Source organism: Carcharhinus amblyrhynchos, chromosome 26, assembly GCF_965287045.1.
Source record: "Carcharhinus amblyrhynchos chromosome 26, sCarAmb.v2.hapA, whole genome shotgun sequence".
NCBI lineage: Eukaryota > Metazoa > Chordata > Chondrichthyes > Carcharhiniformes > Carcharhinidae > Carcharhinus > Carcharhinus amblyrhynchos.
In genome coordinates this window covers 35,892,286-35,912,942 of record NC_137349.1, presented here as the reverse complement: position 1 = coordinate 35,912,942, position 20,657 = coordinate 35,892,286, and the positions used below count along the sequence as shown (strand labels likewise).

Sequence of the window (20,657 nt, the reverse complement as noted above, 5' to 3'; positions counted from 1 at the left end):
TTTGACCCAACTGCCTCGTTGTGCTGTGGATTTTGTAATTTACCGCAGCTTGAAGATTTAGTAGATTTTAAGGAACAGTTGTCAACTGAGGCCCTTAAGTAGACAGTTAATGACCTATAAAGGACATCTTCCCACATCGACTCCTATTGCTACTCGGGAAGCATGGCAAGCAAATGTGTGTGGTTTGCTTGTAGTCTGCCAGGTGGTACCTTATTTCAAAGGCACTTGGTACCTGATCAAGAGACCCAACTGGGAAGGGGGACCCTCCTGAGTGCCATTCTGCTCTTCTCCTGACAACCCGTACCCTGTCCAAACCTCTCCCACCATGAGTAAACTTCGGCCTGGGTTGCACCTTGATTGTGGGCGCCTCATGGCTATTGGTCCTGCAATAGCCACTACTTTCCTGTAACACAAGCAAAATAAAGTCACCTTTTTTTTGTGCCCCGGAGTTCTTTATCTGCTGTTTGTCACTTACGTGCCTGAAGCACTAATACTATCCGGGCTACCTGGAGGAAGCAACGTGGATATCTCACCGGCTATCCAGCTGGAAAGTGAGATCCCGAACCACCCCACCCCTTGTTTATATATTGCTGTATATGCCATGTTCACCAGCCAATGACCTGGGAAAGACTTCCAAAACATTATACCCTAGGCAAATTGGAGGAAGGGAAATAACTAGCATAGCAGCCTGTTCAGCAGTCAACTATTCTCTGGAGAAATGAAACCCCTCCTGACATCTGGATCTCGCCTTACTCAATTTAAAATTGTGACCCCTCAACCTAATCAATTGGAACAAGCTGCTAATTTGAACACAAAGTTCTCTTCGTTTTACAAACTGCCATCAAATCACCTGAAGCTGCTTAAGTATTGTTTTAAAATCCTATCAGTTCAGAATTAGTCCAATGCACTGTCGGTATCTTTTCCATAGTCTTACTATTGTCCAAGAGACTCAGCTGAATACTGTTTCTTACCTACACTTGATGAAGGACCTAAACAAAGTCTAAATTGTGTGCCTTTTCTTTTAGTGTGCTCTCTCAATGCACTTCACACCCATTTGATCTAGATATCACTTCATAACATTGCACATGAAATTTGAGACTTTTCCTTTTGCTGTAAGATGTATTTTTGTCGAACCTTTGTGCTGAGCAATATGGCAATTAAAAAAGAAAATTGAACGTCAGTTGTCAGGCTCAATCCTTCACCTGATGCATTCAAGTATCCTCTAAGGACTTGGCATTTGCACACTATTACCTGCAAATTTGCACTTGTATCACCAACAGGTACATCATTTAATAAAAGTAGACAAGCAACGGTCCTTGCTGGCCACTACAAGTGACCTTTGTTCAAGGCACTCACTGATTCAGGGAACTGGCATTAAGAGCAGAACTTGCTGACTGCCATCCCTGGTCTTTTTTCCGACTCCCATCCGGCCACTTTAATTCTCCCTGCACTCACTCGGGTCCCTTGATAATTCCAGGCCTCTTCCTGGATGCATTACCAATGGCTTCTGCTGCTGCTTTCTACAATAAACAATTGCTGGCCTCTGGCTGGCAAACATTGTGTGTGGGACTCCTGTGGTCCTTGATCCTTGGGGGCTTGCCACTAAGTTGCGCTTGACAGATCGTCTCCAAAAGGAGCTTGCATGGGACTTTTACCAACTTTCCAGCCAGTAGGCGAGACCCAGCCCAATCACCTGCATTAAGTACTGCCCAAAACAATGTTTTGCCTATGTTAATACTTATTATCTTAACAGTTGAGCATCATTTTCAAGAGTGAAGACTGACAAAGTTCTTGCTGCACTCTATACTTGTATAATTTAATATGAAAATTGTAACTCTGAAATTATTTATCAAATTCCCCAAGTTACCCGGAAAATGGAATTGTGCAGCTGCGATGCAAAGACATCAGGCCACGGGCAAGGGTGGTCTTGCAGTGGCACCAAATTCATGTTGGACATGTGGTGATGGTGAACTACAACCCGGATGAACCTAAAGAGCGAGGATATTGGTATGATGCAGAAATTCTACGAAAGAGGGAGACCAGAACTATCAAAGAAATCTATGCAAAAATTCTTCTAGGGTAAGGATCTTAATAGTCTGCTATAAGTTGTAGATTTTTGTGTTGTTTCAGGAGTATTCACTGTGCTCAGCCATTGAAGAGTAGTGAATTATTTTGACCTTTCAAACGGGGGTAGGTTATCCAGCTCAGTGTATGGATTTCAATAGACTTTACTGTTTACTTTTAAAATAAAATTTGTTGGAAACTATTAAATTTACTATATGTGAGATCAAAACCATCATATTTGGCTGTTGCTTCTATTACCATCCCCTAGCCATTCATTCATTCATTCAGTGGAACAATCACTTGCGAAAGACTTTTAAAATCACACTTGTACATTTGACGAAGGACGCACAATACTTGGAAGGTGACCAATGGCCTTCATAAAAGAGGAATTGGGAAGTCTGATTAAAGATATGCCGCCTGTAGGTGTGTTTATGAACTTTAAATGCAGCAGTACGTTTCAATAGAGGGTGATTACTTGTAAATCTATGTTGTCAGGTCTTGCCCAGAAGGCTACCTTCTGCTGTGCCATGAGGTATATATATCATTGAATGTTTGTTAATGTTAACTGAAAACTTTAGAATGCTCACAATTTACTATAACTTTGCAAAAAGAAAGTTTCACTTCTCCCATCAGTGTATCCCACAAATGTGTGCTAGAATCCAGTTGATAGCAAATGGTAGTCAGACTATTGCTCTTTGCTACTTTTTGTAAGTAGTAACGTTTTTTTGTCATAGGGATGCTGGTGATTCTTTGAACGATTGCAGAATTTTATTGGTGGATGAAGTCTACAAGATTGAGGAGCCGGGAAGCATTGGAATCAATGGATCTGAAAGTCCTTTGAAAAGTAAGTTTCTTGAATAGGTGGTATGACATGTACAAATTCCTTGTGTTCCTAAACTGAATAGAAGGATGGGTGTTCTTCTAATGTATATTAGTTTGGGCTGGGCACTACATATTATGTGGGTTATTGCTCATGATTCAGTGAGAAGATGTTGGTTTGTTTAGTAAATTCGGTGGTACAGTGGTTAGCATTGCTGCCTCACGGTGCCAGGTTCAATTTCCGGCTTGTGTCACTGTCTGTCTGAGGTCTGCACCTTCTCCCCATGTCTGCTCTGGTTTCCTCCCAGAGTCCGAAAGATGTGCTGGTTAGGTGCATTGGCCGTGCTAAATTCTCTCTCTGGGTACTTCAACAGACGCTGGAGCGTGGTGGCTTTTTCACAGTAACTTCACTGCAGTATTAATGTGTGCTGACTTGTGATACTAATGAAAATAAATAAACTTAAATTAATAGAAAGTTTAAGATTATTTATTAGTGTCACAGGTAGGCTTACGAAAATCCACTAGTCACCACACTCCAGCGCCTGTTTGGGTACATAGAGGGAGAAGTTAGCACGGCCAATGATTGTACCTAACCAGCAGATGTTTTGGATGGTGGGAGGAAACCAGAGCACCCGGAGGAAACGCATGGAGAACATGCAGACTCTGCATATGCAGTGACGACTGGAGCACCCAGAAGAAACACATGGAAAACGTGCAGATTCCGCACAGACAGTGACTGAAGCCAGGAATTGAATCCGGGTCCCTGGCGCTGTGAGGCAGTGGCGTGAACCACTGTGACATTCAGCACATGCTTGTATCTCTATGAATGAGACAATACTGCAAAAAAGAGCTAAATTGTGTGACACTATTGTTTGACATCTTTTGTGTAAGACTCATCTTTCTATGTATTATTCATGTACATCTGTGTTTTGCTTTTAAAATGTGTTTTCAGGGTATGGGTATTTCTGTCCTGCTTGTCAAAGTGCCGGTAGCAGATTGAATATGGATGACAGGTTCACTAATCTGAATTGGTTGGATTTTCATGAGAATATTCCAAGTTTTTCTGTATGATGATGGCCCCCAAAGTACCGTATTTATTGAATTCCTTTGCATATTTTGCTCCAGTGGGATTTGCATTTTTTTAAATTCCTAGTCTGGTACTATGACTGCTACCCTATTTCACGCTACCCCTCTTAATTGAAATAGCTGGTAAGATGGACTCATTCCTGAGCATGTCAATGGGTCTTTTGATTAAAATTATAACTTGTATATAATGCTCAGTTTATATCTAGTTAGTGAATATTAGGCTGGCTTTCTATATGGAGACTAAATCCTTTTGTCATTCCAAACAGCCATGTAATAGAGTAGCTAGCTTTTTGAACTTGATGTAAAATCGCAAAGTGCGAGCTGTTTGTTTTCCTAGTAATTTTAAAGTGGTGTTGAATTTCAATACTGCGTACTAAATTAAAGTTTTGTTTTTATTTGTCGGCTGTAGGGCAGAATGGACCTGAATGCAAACATTGCAAAGATAACCCTAATAAGGATTGTAAACAGTGTGCCTGTCACATATGTGGTGGGAAAGGTGACCCAGAGAAGCAACTACTATGTGATGAGTGTGATATGGCCTATCATACCTACTGCCTGAACCCTCCTCTCACTAGCATACCAGAGGTTGAAGATTGGTATGTTGACCTTGTCTCCTGTGCTATCTTTGTTTCTGCTGGAGAAAGAAAAGAACGTTAGAAAAAGTTCAGAAGTTCATTCATGTGTAGAAGAGACTTTAATGTTCTTAATGTTGTTAGTTACTCGTGTGGCTTATATGAGAATATATGGGAGATTTGTTTCCTTAGCTTTGATATTTCCAATGCTGTAGGTACAGCTGATTACATCTAAGTGTGATTACAGAATCATTTCATATTTGAGAAGAGGTTTGTTTCTGACTAAGAAATAGGGTAATTAAGATGTAGCTCCCACTCTTTGAATAACGTTTCTGCAATGACTGAAGAGCAGTGTTTATTTGGTATCAATTGCATCATTGACTAGAGCCAAAGTATTTAATAGGATGCATACTTAAACATACACGATAGACATTTTGCACCTTGCAAAGTCTTATAAATAGTTCTTCAGAGGGTACTTTCTGAAACTACTTAATGGACTTTTTCAAATCATTGTGAGGAGCTCCTGGATGACTTTGTCTCCTATAATCAAGACTAACTGATCAGATGCCACTGCCTGATTTTCCCTTCCGTTTGCCAAACTTTCTTTAATGTTCCACCCTGTCTTAGTTGCTGTCCTGTCCCTCCCTGTGCAATCTCTGCACTCAACTTTTCCATCTTTGTGTTCACTGGATCTGAATTCCCGTTTAATTTTTGATTTTCCAACCCCCCCCACCCCCATGTAATAGTCATGAGGTTTACAGCTTGCAAACAGGCCGTTTGGCCCAACTTGTTCTTTTTTAAACCCCTAAGCTAATTCCAACTGCCTGATTTTTAGCCCATATTCCTCTATACCCATCTTACCCATGTAACCATCTAAATGCTTTTTTAAAAAAAAACAAAATTGTACCTGCCTCTCCTCCTACCTCTGGCAGCTTGTTCCAGGCACTTACCACCCTCTGTATGAAAAAATTGCCCCTCTGGACACTTTTGTTTCTCTCCCCTTAAACTTATGCCCTCGAGTTTTAGACTCTCCTACTTTTGGGAAAAGATATTGACTATCTAGCTGATCTATGCCCCTCATTATTTTATAGACCTCTATAAGATCACCTTTAAACCTTCTACGCTTCAGAGAGAAAAGTCCCACTTTATCCATCTCTCCAATTAACTCAAACCATCGAGTCCTGATAGCTGGTAAATCTTTTCTGCACTCTTTCTAGTTTAATAATATCCTTTCTATAATAGGGTGACCAGAATTGCACAGTATTCCAAGTGTGACCATACCGATGTCTTGTACAACTTCAACAAGACATCCCAACTCCTATTTTCAATGTTCTGACCAATGAAACCAAGCATGCTGAATGCCGCCTTCACCATTCTGTCCACCTGTAACTCCACTTTCAAGGAGCTATGAATCTGTACCCCTAGATGTTCTGTAACTCTCTCCAACGCCCTACCTTTAACTGAGTAAATCAATCCACCAAAATGCATCACCTCGCATTTATCTAAATTAAACTCCATCTGTCATTCTTCAGCTCACTGGCCCAATTGATCAAGATCCTGTTGCAGTCCGAGATAACCTCCAGTGTCCACTATGTCACCAATCTTGGTGTCATCTACAAACTTGCTAACCATGCCTCCTACATGCTCATCGAAATAATTAATATAAATGATAAATAACAGTGGACCCAGCACTGATCCCTGAGATACACCGCTGGTCACAGGCGTCCAGTTTGAAAAACAACCCCCCTACAACTACCCTTTGTCTTCTGCCTTTGAGCCAATTTTGTATCCATTTAGCTATATCGCCCTATATACCACGAGATTTAACCTTAAGCAACAACCCACCACGCGGGTACGTTGCTAAAGTCCATGTAGACAACATCAACTGCACTGCCCTCATCTACCTTCTTGATTACCCCTCAAAAAACTCAATCAAATTTGTGAGACATGATTTTCCACTCTCAAAGCCATGCTGACTGTCCCTAATCAGTTCTTGTGTCTCTAAATGCCTGTAGATCCTGCTTCTCAAAATACCTTCCAACAACTTGTACACGACAGATGTGAGGTTCACTGGCCTGTAGTTCCCAGGCTTTTCCCTGCAGCCCTTTTTAAACAAAGGCACAACGTTTGCCACCCTCCAATCTTCAGGCACCTCACCTGTGACTATCAATGATTCAAATATCTCTGCTAGGGGACCCGCATTTTCCTCCAGTCTCCCACAATGTTCTGGGATACACTTCATCAGGTCCTGGGGATTTATCTATCTTGATGCGCTTTAAGACTTCCAGCACTACCACCTCTGTAACATGTACACTCCTCAAGACATCATTATTTATTTCCAAGTTCTCTAACATCAATGATTTTGTCAACAATAAATACTGTTGAGAAATATTCATTTAGAATCTCACCCATCTCTTGTGGATCCACACATAGATGACCTTGTTGATCCTTAAGAGGCCCTACTCTCTCTATTGTTACTCTTTTTGCCCTTTATGTATTTGTATAAGCTCTTTGGATTCTCCTTTGTCTTCTCTGCCAAAGCAATCTTCTGTCTCCTTTTTGCCCTCCTGATTTTTCTCTTAACTCTGCTCCAACACTCCCTATATTCTTCAAGGGATTCATTTGATCCCAATTGCCTATGCATGTCTTGTGCCTCCTTCTTGACCAGGGCCTCAATATTCCAAATCATCCAGGGTTCCCTACTTCTATCAGCCTTGCCCTTCACTCTAAGAGGAATGTACTTACCCTGAACCCTGGTTAACACACTTTTGAAAGCCTCCCACTTACTAGATGTCCCTTTGCCTTCCCACAGAGGGAATTAACTTTTGAAAATTCCTGCCTGATACCATCAAAATTGTCCTTGCCCCAATTCAGAATTTTAACTTTTAACCTATCATTCTCCACAGCTATGTTAAAACTGAAAGAATTATCATCATTGGTCTCAGCAATCCCTCACTAACAGTTCTGTCACCTGCTCTGCCCTTATTTCCCAAGAGGAGATCAAGTTTTGCCCCCTCTCTAATCAGGCCATCCACATACTGAATGAGAAATTCCTCCTGAATACACGACAAATTTCTCTCCATCCACGCCTCTAATACAATGGCTGTCCCAGTCAATGTTGGGAAAGTTAAAATCCCTTACTATTGCCACCCTATTTTTCTTGGAGCTATCTGTAATTTCCTTACATATTTGCTCCTTAATTTCCTGCTGACTATTTGGAGGCCTATAGTACAACCATCTCCAAAGGGATTCCTCCCATCTTATTCCAGTTTTACCCATATAGATTCAGTGGCCGAACTCTCGGATATATCCCTTTTGCAGTACTGCCATGATGTTTTCCCTAGTCAAAGGTGCAACTTCCCCACCTGTCTTACCTCCTGTTCTATCCTACCTATAGCATCTGTAACCTGGAATATTGGGCTGTCAGTCCTGTCCCTTAACCATGTTTCAGTAATTGCTATAATATCCCAGTCCCATGTACCCATCCATGCCCTGAGTTCATCTGCCTGCCCATCAGGCCCTTTGCATTAAAATGCCTTTTGCATTGAAATAAATGCAGTTTAATCTGGATTTCCCTTGCTCTTTGTCTTGCTTTTGCCTAATCTGTCTGGTACGAGGATTACTGACATTGCCTTTACTACTTAATATACTCTCTTTAACTCCTATGCTGCCCTCAACCTCCTCTTCTATCTCCCGACTGCTTTGGGTCTCATCCCCTCTGCCAAACTAGTTTGAACCTTCCTGAATGGTTCTCGCAAATCTCCTCGCTAGGACGTTAGTTCCCCTCCAGTTCAGGTGTAACCTGTCCCTCCTTGAACAGGTCAAGCCTTCCCCACAAGAGATCCCAATGATCCAAAAATCTAAATCCCTTCCCCTGCACCAGCTCTCAAGCCACGCATTCATCTGCCTAATCTTCCTAATTCTACCCTCACTATCATGTGGCAGTGGTAGTAGTCCAGAAGTTCCTACCTTTTGAGGCCCTGCACTTTAGCCTTCTGCCTAACAGTTTATATTCACACTTCAGGACCTCATCCATTTTCCTACCTATGTCATTGGTACCAATATGTACAATGACTCTGGCTGCTCACTCTCCCCTTTAAGAATGTCTTGAAACTGCTCAGATGTTCTTGACCCTGGCACCAGGGAGGCAAAACACCATCCTGGAGTCTCATTGGCAGCCACAGAAACTCCTGTCTGTGCCTCTAACTACTCCTCGTTTGCTCTTTGCCTGATTCTGCTCTACAGAACCAGCTGTGATGCCACAGTCCTGGCTGCTGCTGGTATCTCCCTGTAACAGCAATCCCCCTCAACAGTATCCAAAACGGGGTATCTGTTTGAAAGTGGAAAAGCCACAGGAGACTCCTGCATTACCTGCCTAAATGAATCTACCATGATTGTCACTCAATAGACTAATTCACCCACCCCTTAACTTGTCATCTTAAAGTTCTTGAATACATTTCTGCCTCCCAAATCTGTGCCCACCATTCCCCAAGTTCCATGTTTGAGTCACTCCACACGCAACTGATGTGTTACTATGACAAATGCTCACTTTGCCTTCTGTTCTTTCTTGACCGGATTTCAACCTTTTGACGTGGATAACCAAATCATCCTTGTCCAATGTATCTCCGCTGTCGTCTAGTTGGGTGGGACTGTTAACATCTGGTTCTATTCAGATCCAGAGTATTGCTGGCAACTGATTCTCTCTTTCTGTCTTCCTGTCCCACATGGATCCATTCCACGGCCTTCTCATTTCTTGTCTACGTACTGCTCCTAGGTGAAAACACAATGTTAACTTGTATGCATGTATGTGACGCCACCCAGCTCTAACTCACCACTACCTCTCTTGACAACTCTTCCTTTGTTAAATTATCAAACTGCATAGCTGACGTACAGTACTAAAAGCCATTGTTTTTAATCCCCACCTCAAATTCTGTTTCTGGGTTACTGAATCCATCCCCCTCCATAGCAAAAGTCTTTGAGGAAACCAGTGTGTTCAGAATTTGATATCTCATTTGACCCTAGGATCATTCCCTAGGATAGATGATCTGGAGGAGGGACTGAGTGTAGGATAACAAAATTTGCTGATGACACGAAGTTGAGTGGAAAAGCAAATTACATGGAAGGTGCGGAAAGTCTGCAGAGAAATCTGGATAGGTTGAGTGAGTGGGCGAGGACCTGGCAGATGGAGTATAATGTTAGCAAATGTGAGGTTATCTGCTTTGGTAGAAATAATAGTAGGATGGATTACTATTCAAAGGGCGAAAAACTGCAGCTTGCTACGGTGGAGAGGGACTTGGGGGCCCTTGTGCTCGAATCGCAAAATCCCAGCCTGCAGGAGCAGCAGGTGATTGAGAAGGCTAATGGAATGTTGGCCTTTTATAGCGAGGGGGATAGAATATAAAAGCAGGGAGGTCTTGCTGTAACTGTACAGGGGACTGGTGAGGCCGCAACTGGAGTACTGTGTGCAGTTTTGGTCGCTGCATTTGCAGAAGGATATATTGGCCTTGGAGGGAGTGCAGAGAAGGTTCACTAGGTTGCTACCGGAGATGAGGGGATTAGCCTATGAGGAGAGATTGAATAGACTGGGTCTGTACTCGTTGGAGTTTAGAAGGCTGAGGGGGGATCTTATAGAGACATATAAGCTAATGAAAGGGATAGATAGGGTAGAGGTAGAGAGACTCTTCTCGCTTAAAAAGGATAGCAGAACTAGAGGGCACAGCCTTAAAATAAGGGGGGGGGGATGCAGTTTAGATCAGAGTTGAGGAGGAACTTCTTCACTCAAAGGGTGGTGAGTCTCTGGAATTCTCTGCCCGTTGAAGTGGTGGAGGCTACCTTGTTGAAAAATATATTTAAGTCACGGGTAGATAGATTTCTGATAGACAAGGGAATTAAGGGTTATGGGGAGCAGGCGGGAAAGTGGAACTGATCCACTTCGAATCAGCCATGCTCTTGTTGAACGGCGGGGCAGGCTGGAAGGGCTAGATGGCCTACTCCTGCTCCTATTTCTTGTGTTCTTATGTTCATTCTTCTTGAACAGTTATACTCACCTCATTAACACAACATTTTTTTACCTTTCTGTAACATTGCCCATCTTCCCTCCCTCTGCATAAGAGCTGAAACCCCCATTCATGGCTTTGTTGCTTCCAAACTTGATGATTGCAATTCACTTCTGGTTGCTTTCCATATTCAATCTTCTGCAAACTTGATGTCATTTGAAACTCTACTGCTTTGTTTTAGTTCTCACCAAGTCCATTTAATCTTCCCCTATGCTCTTTATTACATTGATTTCCTATCATGCAATATTGTGATTCCTTACCATTATTTCCAATTCTCTCCACAACCTTACCTCTACCTATACCTGTAATGTCTGCCAACCCCCCCTGATCTCTGAGCTGTGTTCCACTTAATTCTGGCCCCTCAATTTTAATCATTCTATCACAGCTGCCAAGGCCCTAAGCTCTAGAAACATTGCTTTCTATCTTTTTTCTTGTTTGATGCACCCCTAGAAACCTGCTTCTTTGACTAAGCATCTGGTCATCTGACTTAAAATCTCCTTATGTGGCTTGATGGCCTTTTAGATTTATAAAGCTTGTGTGAAGCACCTTTGGATGTTTTTGTATGTTAATGGCTTTATATAAATTATTATTAATTCATTGAATGTGAACATCACTGGCCTGGACAGCATTTGTTGCTTTTGAAAGTGGAGAGCAGTTTGGTACAATTGAGTCAACTGCATTGCTGTAGGTCTGTAGTTGTATGTTATCCAGATTGTATATGGGTGGCAAATTTCCTTGCCCAAAGTACATTATTGAACCATCTGGTATCTATTACTTACCATTATTATAACTAGCTTTTTATTCCAGATCTATTTAACCAAGTATTTAAATCACAGCTGCGGTTGCAGGATTTGAATTTGTCGCAGGATTACTTGTCCTAGCACCTGAATTATAACTCCAGGAACACATCTGCTGTGCTACAGTTTTTGCTAACAGTATTTGGATTGTTATCCTATAGTGCCATTTACTGTTCAATGTTAGCACCAAGCCAATTTAGACAGCACTGAAACCTACTTGGTGATCTTTTTCCGGCACTTATGGAATAGGCTGCATCAGAATAGAGTTGTAAATGTTAACTGCTATTTTTTTCTCTAGCTGCAGCCTGCGGGTATTCCCCAGGCAGGGGGAAATGTGTCAGCCAGAAAATAGCATTGCGTTGTGACTTTCAAGGAATTGCAAATGTACAATTAAACATGGAGGATTTCACTTGCATTGCAGCAAAGGCAATTACAGAACTGGTAGTTTCTGCTATTGTTCTGTAATACAAATAATAATGGATGAAATCTATTCAACAACACCATCACGTTTCAAGTAACCATTGAATAAAGTGCTTGCTGCACATTATTTGACTAAAAATAGCAGGAAGGTAATTATCTGTAAAGGTTTTCAATTAAGATGCATTTCTGACTTAATGAAAATATTTTTATTATGTCCTTAACTTGCAAGTCAAATCTGTAAGATGCAGGGAAAAACCCAGAGTTAAGGGGTATGACTTTTAAGAATGCATTTCTACATAACTGAACATTAATAATGCAGAATATCCTATTTTTTAAAGCTATAAATCCATCTTACAGTCTCAATTATTCTGATGAAGGAACTTTTTTTAATTGAAAATTTGTTTTTATTTAAATGGAAGAAACCCATTTTTGGGGTAAAAGTATTTCAACCCCCCCTGAAAGGCATTTTGCCAAGCAGCTGGATATTAACATATTGAGAAAAATTTTGCAGGATTTTAAGAATTTGAGATATATAGATCAAGGTGGAAAACATGCAACCAAATAACATTCAAGAGCAGTGTTGAAGCAGGGCTTTATATTTGACAGTTTAAGTGCCTCGTTTTTAACCTCTACCAATTTTTTTCACTGCCCCAGAGAAAGTTTTTTTTGTCATGTTTTTGTAGCTCTGTTACAGATTGTAACTAATCTTGTTAGCCAATTTATAATGTGTCATGGGGGCCTGTTCACAGGTATTGCCCTCTCTGCAAAAATGATGCTAATGAAGTGGTGCTAGCTGGTGAGAAACTGAAAGAGAGCAAAAAGAAAGCTAAGATGGCTTCTGCTAACTCTGCTTGCCAGAGAGATTGGGGCAAGGTAAGTAAATTTCAAATGGTTATGGGTGGGGTCAGAAGATTGAAGCGACTATATTTCAAATGTTTGTTGCGGTTTTAAAGAAGGTAGGAATGGAAGGGAGGTAAACTATTCTCAGGATATTTCTCCAGCTCAGTCTGATGTTTGAAGTTGAAAGTGAAATTTTAGTGCTGGATAAACTTGTTAACCCATAATTTACTGGCACTGAATTTTTTTCGGAAGTGGTATTCTTAAAAACCTGAAGTTGACAATGCTACACTCCAATTTAGCCCTTAAAAACTGTAGGAGACATTGTAAAAGCTATTTAAAATTGGTACCTATAGATATGCCTGTTAAGTACAATCCTAGCTCTGATCTTGTCTCTGTTCTAATTATCTTGTTTTGTGTAATGTCTACATCTTAGCTGTATTTACTACTATCCAGTAAATCTACAGTCAGAACATTCTCATGCCTTTGTGGCCCTTTTATGTATTAGGCAGGGTAGAATGCTTCCAGTTATATTGTCACTCCATTAATTTTTTTAATGGTTTATTCCAGGGAATGGCCTGTGTAGGTCGCACAAAAGAATGCACAATTGTGCCCTCTAACCATTATGGGCCTATTCCTGGTGTTCCTGTGGGTACTCAGTGGAAATTCAGGGTCCAGGTATGCATGCCCTTTATTTGCATTTTTTTGGTTAGATGAAATAGGCTGGGATATTGAATTAAAGCATGTTTTGGTTGATTTGTTTGACACGAACAGCTCTATTTTCTCTTCCTAGATGAAAGTCAACAGTGTGTTTCTCTTACCGAGCACAGCAGCTGATTATATCCAGTGGACAGATCATTAACAACCTTGTTATTAGATCTTGCTTTGCCAGTATGTGATGTGTTTGGTGGGGTGGTGAAGTGTGGATCTAGAATGTACTAGCTAAGGTCAAGCTAATGGGAAATTAGCTCCTCGTTATCTGTCCTTGGTGCATACAAAACATGGATGTTTCTACAATTAATGCACTGTACGAAAAGAATTAGACTAGTACCTACATGGACATTATAATGAGACTTTTGACAAGGCTCCATGTAACCAGCTGATGAAATGTTAATGCTGTTTCTCTCTCCACAGATGCTGCCTGATTTGTTGAGTATTTCCGTTCTTTTGTTGTTTTAGGTTGAGATGAAATTATGTGCAACTCTAGCTTAAGTATAGTGTACAGTTCCAGTCACCACATTAAAGGAACAATGTAATTACACTGGAAATGATCCAGGAGTGATTTACAATAATTTTTCCTGAATTGGAATGTTTTAATTAAGGAAAGGTTGGTTAGGATGTACTTATTTTCTTGGAACAGAGAAGGGTGACTTAACTGTTGGATAAAATTGAGGGATCTGACAAGAATAATAGGAATGAGTTGTTTATCTTAGGGGGAAGTCAAATCTAAGGATCGTATTTGACAGATTAAGAGGAAGATGAGGAAATATTTTACCTCAGGTAGTGGTGAGGAACTGGAACACTGCCTAAAAAGTTAGCAGTGGGCAGACATTCCCACCACCTGCAAAATGTACTTGAATGTCTGCTTGAAGACCCTTGACCTACAAGGCTACAGATTTAGTGCAGGAAGGTGGTTAAGCTGAATAATCGTCTGCCAATCACCATGGGCATGGAGGGCCATATTGCATTCTCCGTTGTAGATTTTCTATGAATTAGTCTTTTTCAAGCTTACATTTAATGATACTGTCTAGTTATTGCTAAGACAACTAGAGGAAGTATTTTCTTGCAATGTTTTGTTATCCTAATATAGAATCCTGATAGTGCAAAAGGAGGCCATTTGGCCCATCAAGTCTGCACCAACAACAATCCCACCCAGATCCTGTCCCCATAGCCCTGTGTATTTATCCTACTAGCCACCCCAACAGTAAGAGGGCAATTTAGCATGGCCAATCAACCTAACCCACACATCTTTGGCATGTGGGAGGAAACTGGAGCATCCTGAGGAAACCTATGCAGACACGGGTGAGCATGCAAACTTCACACAGACAGTGACCCAAGCTTGGAGTCGAACCTGATCACTGGCACTGAGAGGCAGCAGTGCTAGCCACTATTCCTTCCATATACTATGTTTATGACTTGAGATGTTATCAAATTTGAAATGTAGGGTGGCATAATGCGTGAAGAATTTGATTTTAACAGTACTAAGGAAAGACAGGGTGTCGTGTGTACTTCAAAATGATATTATTGAACCCAGTAACACCACTCGCCTGTCTTCCTGGCAGGGGTTTGCTGTGTTAAATTGTGTAATTATAGGCAAGGAAATTTATTAAAATTATTTTTGTTCAAATGTTTGCTCTGCTGTGGACATTTATTTTATTGACCATCTTACTTGATTCCTCTATTTGAAGGTGAGTGAATCGGGAGTTCATAGGCCACACGTTGCAGGAATTCATGGTCGAAGTAATGATGGAGCATATTCCCTTGTGCTTGCAGGTGGTTATGAAGATGATGTGGTGAGTAGGATACATTTGTGTTTCGGGCTGGAGATCTGAATCTATTTCAACTTTGTGCGTTCTTAGAAATATAATTTTGATAAAATAGACATCTAGAATTTGAGGATAATGACATTGGCCATTTGGCTCATTTGTGGCTGTCCTGGCTCTTTGAGAGAGCAATCCAATTAGTCCCATTCCTCTGTTCCTTCCCCATACCACTGCAAAATATCCCTCTTCAGATGTACTCTAATTCCCACTCGAAAGTTACTGTAGATTGATTCCACCAGTCCTTTCAGGCAGGAATAAACACACTTTCGTGCTCTCATTCATACTCACACTCACTCGTGTTTAAAGTTATAATTCTGTTGGATCTGGTTTGATTAACATAAAGGTTGCAGCATTCCCTGCTAACCAAGCCTATGGAGGTTTTCAAAAAATTGCTATATGGTTTACACAAGGAGTGAACGGCTTTGTTAACCAAAAATAACCAAGGCATTCTACTATTAAAATTATTTGGCATAAAAAGTATTTGATAGTTCTTTGAAGTAACAGAAGGTTGATGCGGGTGGTGTGATTGACGTTATACAATATCTTCAAAAGATACTTGATGAAATATTGCATAATTGGCTTTAGTTTTGTTAACAAATTTATGGCACTACAGGGACAGGAGCAGTGTGTATACGAAATAGGATCAGGGACAGAAAGCAGAGTAGTAATGAACGATTTTTTAGCCTTGGGAAGTATACAATGTATATCAATACTGGAATTGGAACGGTGTTGATGCTATTGAATTTTATTCGTCAGCTGGATTTTGATATCCAAGAGCATGATTTCAAACTTTGCAGATGACGAAGTGGCAAGAGTGACAATAAAAGACTTCAGGAGCACATAGACTGGTGAAATGCTCAACAGATGCATACGTGGTAGCTTAAACTTTAATGTAGAGAACTGAAGTTGAAAAAGTGAGGAAATATGAACTAAATGTGACAACTTTAATGGGTGAGCAGAGACTGACTTACTCTGAGGATGTAGTTTTTATATTTCTTGTGATATGTGGCAGCATGTCTTACCCATCCCTAATTACCCTTTAGAAGAATTCAAGATCAGCAGTCTTGAATTGCTGCGTCCATCCACAGGTACGCTTAGTGCTGTTAGGAAGACTCAGCTTGTGACTGTGAAGAAATGGCAACATAGTTCTAACTCAGTGGTGTATGGTTTGAAGGGAATTTGCAGGTGTTGTGTTCCCATGCATCTGCTGCATTTGCTCTAGGTGATAGAGGCTGTGGGTTTAGAAGATACTGTTGAATGATCTCTAGCAAGTTGTAATGCACCTTGTAGATAATGCACATTGCTGTCACTGTACAAGTGGTAGAGGATATGAATGATAAAGTGAATGTCCTGAATGGTGTTGAGCTTCGAGTGTTATTGACACTTCACTCATCCAAGCAAGTGGAAATTATTGCAACACATATCTGTCTTGAGGGTGGTATAAAAAGCTTTGGGATGTCAATACCTGATTTGCCTGCTACAGCATTCCCAATCTCTGACTGGTTCTTGTAGCCAGAGTATTTATGTGATTTGGTCCAGCTCAATTTCAAGAGGGATGATTAAATTATCTCTTAGTCGGAGCTACCATTTCCTGGCACTTCTGTAATGCTGTCATGCATAGGTGCATCTGCCCATGGATGGAGTCAAGTATGCCTTCCCCCTTGTTGGGTCCCTTGCTGCAGACGCAGTCCAGCATCCACATCCTTTAGGACTCGATTAATTAGCAGGAGGTTTCCTTACTCTTGCTTAACCTGATGATATGAGACTTCATGGGGTCCAGAGTCAATGCTGAGGGCTTCCAGAGAAGCTTCCTTTTAACTGCATCCCACTGTGCTGGGTCTGTCCTGCTGATGGGAGGATGAATATGGTGATGCCTGGGACATTGAACAGTATAATTCCGTACGTATGTCTTTGTCAGGCTGTTACTTGTGGGACAGATCTCCCAATTTTGGTACAAGCCCCAGCTGTTAGTAAGGAGGATTGTGTAGGGTCGTTGATATCTCTGGTGGTCCCAGTGGATTGTCCGATTTCATCCCTTTTGAGACTTTTTAATGTTGATACAACAGGGCATTTATGAGTCAACCGCATTGTTGTAGATATGAAGTCACATGTAGACAAGGATGGTAGATTTCCTTCCCTGTAACATTTGTGAACAACAATGGCTTCATGGTTATCATTAGACTTTTTATTCCAAGTATTTTTATTGGATTCGGATTTCACAATCTACCATGCTGGGATTTGAACCCAGGTCCCCAGAGCATTGCCCTTGGTCTCTGGGGTACTAGTGCAGTGACAATACCACCAAGTCGCTGCATCCCTAATTTTATATAAGCAATTGCATCGTGTGAATATGTAATTGTCAGACTGAGGTACATTATTGATAGAAAATTCTGAATACATTTGTGCAAGTATGTAATAGGCTTCATTGCTATTGCAGCCATTTGCCTGATATTGGAATACTGATCTTTGGATCAACTTTGAATAGTATCCTACATTATGTACTCTGGTAATTTTCAAGTATTACTGTATGCATGTTTAATAATTAAATATAATCTAATAACAAAAAGATATGATTGGCATAAACCTTGGTGAGATTGCTTTGCAGTTGGGAGCTGATACGGGCGGAGGAATGGATATTGGATTTTAATTGAGCGTAAACAATCCTTACAAGGCATCCAACATACCTTGTTTGGTAAATGTTCTCAAAGTGACTGTTGGTCAATGTATCTTGATTCTACTTCCTTGGAAATATTAAAACTATGGAAAATTAATTTAGAAAAATTAAGAACTCTTCAAAAAGATGCAAATGACAATTGAACCCCTTTTACAGGATCATGGCGGTGACTTCACCTATACAGGAAGTGGTGGGCGTGACCTTTCTGGAAACAAGCGTACAGCAGAACAATCATGTGATCAGAAACTGACCAACATGAATAGGTTGGTCCTTTTAACATTTTTTAAAATAAAGGAAAACTGGTTTTGCTTCGAGAAATGCATTTACTTTTGCCATTATTTACTGAAGATAATTATGAACAACACTGAATTTTTTGCACTGCAATTGTGCATTTGTGGAGCTGGGTTTGAGATAGTTGATCTGAAATCTGTTCTGAACTTTGTCTACTGGTGAATTTGTCAGGCAGTTAATTGTCTGTGTAAGGGATTTGATTCAGAGGTGTATACTGATCTTATTCTTGGAACATGTGCTTTGTTTTAATATGAAATTAGATGTTTGATAATCAATGTCTTGTATTAATGCTTTTTCTTAAATATGTACTTCAATTTGGTACATGTTCATAATCTTGCCATGCTAAATTCTCAATTGCAGATTAGTTTACCCATTGCTGTAAGCATGCACTGATCTTTCCCATTTTAAAGATGTGAGCTTGTCTAACAAACGTCTTGTACGTTCCCGTATACTACTGGACGTATATCATAGAGCCCTGCAGTGCAGAAAAGAGGCCCTTCAGCCTATCAAGTCTGCACTGAACACAATCCCACCCAGGCCCTACCCCCATATTCCTACATATACCCATTAATCCCTCTAACCTATGCACCCCTGGACAATAATGGGCAATTTCTTAACGTGGCCAATCAACCTAACCTGCACATCTTTGGACTGCAGGAGGAAACCCATGCAGACATGAGGAGAATATGTAAACTCCACACAGTGACCTGAGCCAGGAATCGAACCCAGGACACTGGAGCTGTGAAGCAGCAGTGCTAACCACTGTGCTACCGTGCCGCCCGGCTTATTTTAGAAGTATACATTTTAGTTAAATATTGCATTGGTGTGTATAAATGTGGTGTTTACTAGTAAATGGAAATTCACTTTCTATTGCAGGGCTCTGGCTCTGAACTGTAATGCTCCCATTAATGACAAAGTGGGAGCTGATGCTAAAGATTGGAGAGCTGGAAAATCAGTCAGGGTTGTGAGAAGTGCCAAAGGCCGTAAACATAGCAAATATGCACCGGAGGAAGGAAACCGTTATGATGGAATTTATAAGGTGTGTACTGGATAACGAAAAGCATAACTTGTATTAAACATAAATTAATGGTCACATTAAATGGCAGATACAACAAAGGTGAGTGCGTTTGATTATCAGGCAGCCCACTCAGCATAAAAGGTACCAATTGCCACCATAAAGCCCTTAAGGGTCGATCTTTCTCCAGTAGAATTCCAGCTCCTTCTCAAGGATTTTTGGCACTGATTCTCATTCAACAGTAGCACATACTGAGCCAGAGCTCTGTAGGTACAATCTTCAACAAATGATGAGTTTCTCCAGGACCTTCTCAGCTTTGCTGCTGTCGGTCTTATTTGCGTAGATCCATCAAAATCATCTTTATCTGAATTGTCCATAATGACCTTCTGCAATTTGGCTGATTCTTGTCTTTAAATCACTCTAGATTAACAGAAATAAGGGTATCAATTTTCATTTTATTTATCTCATGCTCCAGGATCCATTAGAACATGTGAACACCCGCTAGGACCCACTGCTATTTTTAAAAATTTGTAACAATTACTGCATTATTGAAGTACCAGATGTTCCCCCAGTATTATTTTTTTCAGCACATTACATTTAAGCAAAATGCATGTGATTGAACAAGTATTTGAATTGATAACTTTCATTGCTTTGTGAAGTGCACTTGACCTGAACTGTAACTGATGTGAGGAAGGGAGGGATGGGAAAGAAATCAAACCAACTTGCTTGAGTTATCGTGAGTAATTGGTGTCAAGGATATGAAATTTCTACCATTTGATAAAACTTTGGAATTATGGAATTCTGTCTTAATTTTTTTCTAATCTGCAGAGGCATATTTGAAATATTAAGCAATCTTAACTGATTTTAGGAAGAAATTAGATATAGTCGATCAGGATATTGAATTTAATGCTCAGCCATGATCAAAATGAAAGGTGGAGCAGGCGCGAATGGTTGAATGGCCTACTCCTGCTTCTATTTTCTATGTTTCTTAACACTTTCAAAAGAGCATAACGCTGATTCTGGCAGAGGGGGCTCTGCCTGCCCCAGCTATCTACAAAGTGCAGCCTTGTCAGTCAAGATGCTACAGCACGAGTGTTGGATGAGGAGGGATTGAAGCGTGTATGTCACAAAAGGCAGTTTTGAGATCAAATATTGCTCTGTGTAAGACAGCCAGGCGGGCAGGACATCTTTAAGCATTACTGCAGACTGGGAGGAAATCTGGCAACTGGCATTCAGAGAGCACAGTTCACAAGCACCATGCGGAAATTTAACTGCATTTTATCTCTTCCCCTCCTTCCCCACCCACCCGTTTGGCAGTAGCTCCTTTAAAAGATCTGGCATGCTTTAGGCAAATGTTTTTTCTCCTCTGTCCCCAGTATGGCCAAACTCCTTATAGGTCACAACAGATTAGAGCACCCTTTCGGACTGTTCTGTATCCTTGGTCTGAAAGCCTCTTCCTTGGGGAATGTCTAAAATTAGGGGT

The 20,657-nt window shown here is 40.7% G+C and overlaps 1 protein-coding gene across 1 annotated transcript in view; it reads left to right on the top strand.

Annotated features, from left to right (window-relative positions):
- Positions 1–20,657, top strand: part of uhrf1 (ubiquitin-like with PHD and ring finger domains 1) — a 42,893-nt gene that overhangs the window by 13,304 nt on the left and 8,932 nt on the right. Inside the window, exons 4-11 of the mRNA XM_080212891.1 lie at positions 1,864–2,079; positions 2,799–2,908; positions 4,379–4,565; positions 12,564–12,687; positions 13,222–13,329; positions 15,060–15,164; positions 18,025–18,131; positions 19,036–19,198. Coding sequence (XP_080069017.1) covers positions 1,864–2,079; positions 2,799–2,908; positions 4,379–4,565; positions 12,564–12,687; positions 13,222–13,329; positions 15,060–15,164; positions 18,025–18,131; positions 19,036–19,198 — 1,120 coding nt within the window. The remainder of the gene's footprint in view (positions 1–1,863; positions 2,080–2,798; positions 2,909–4,378; positions 4,566–12,563; positions 12,688–13,221; positions 13,330–15,059; positions 15,165–18,024; positions 18,132–19,035; positions 19,199–20,657) is intronic.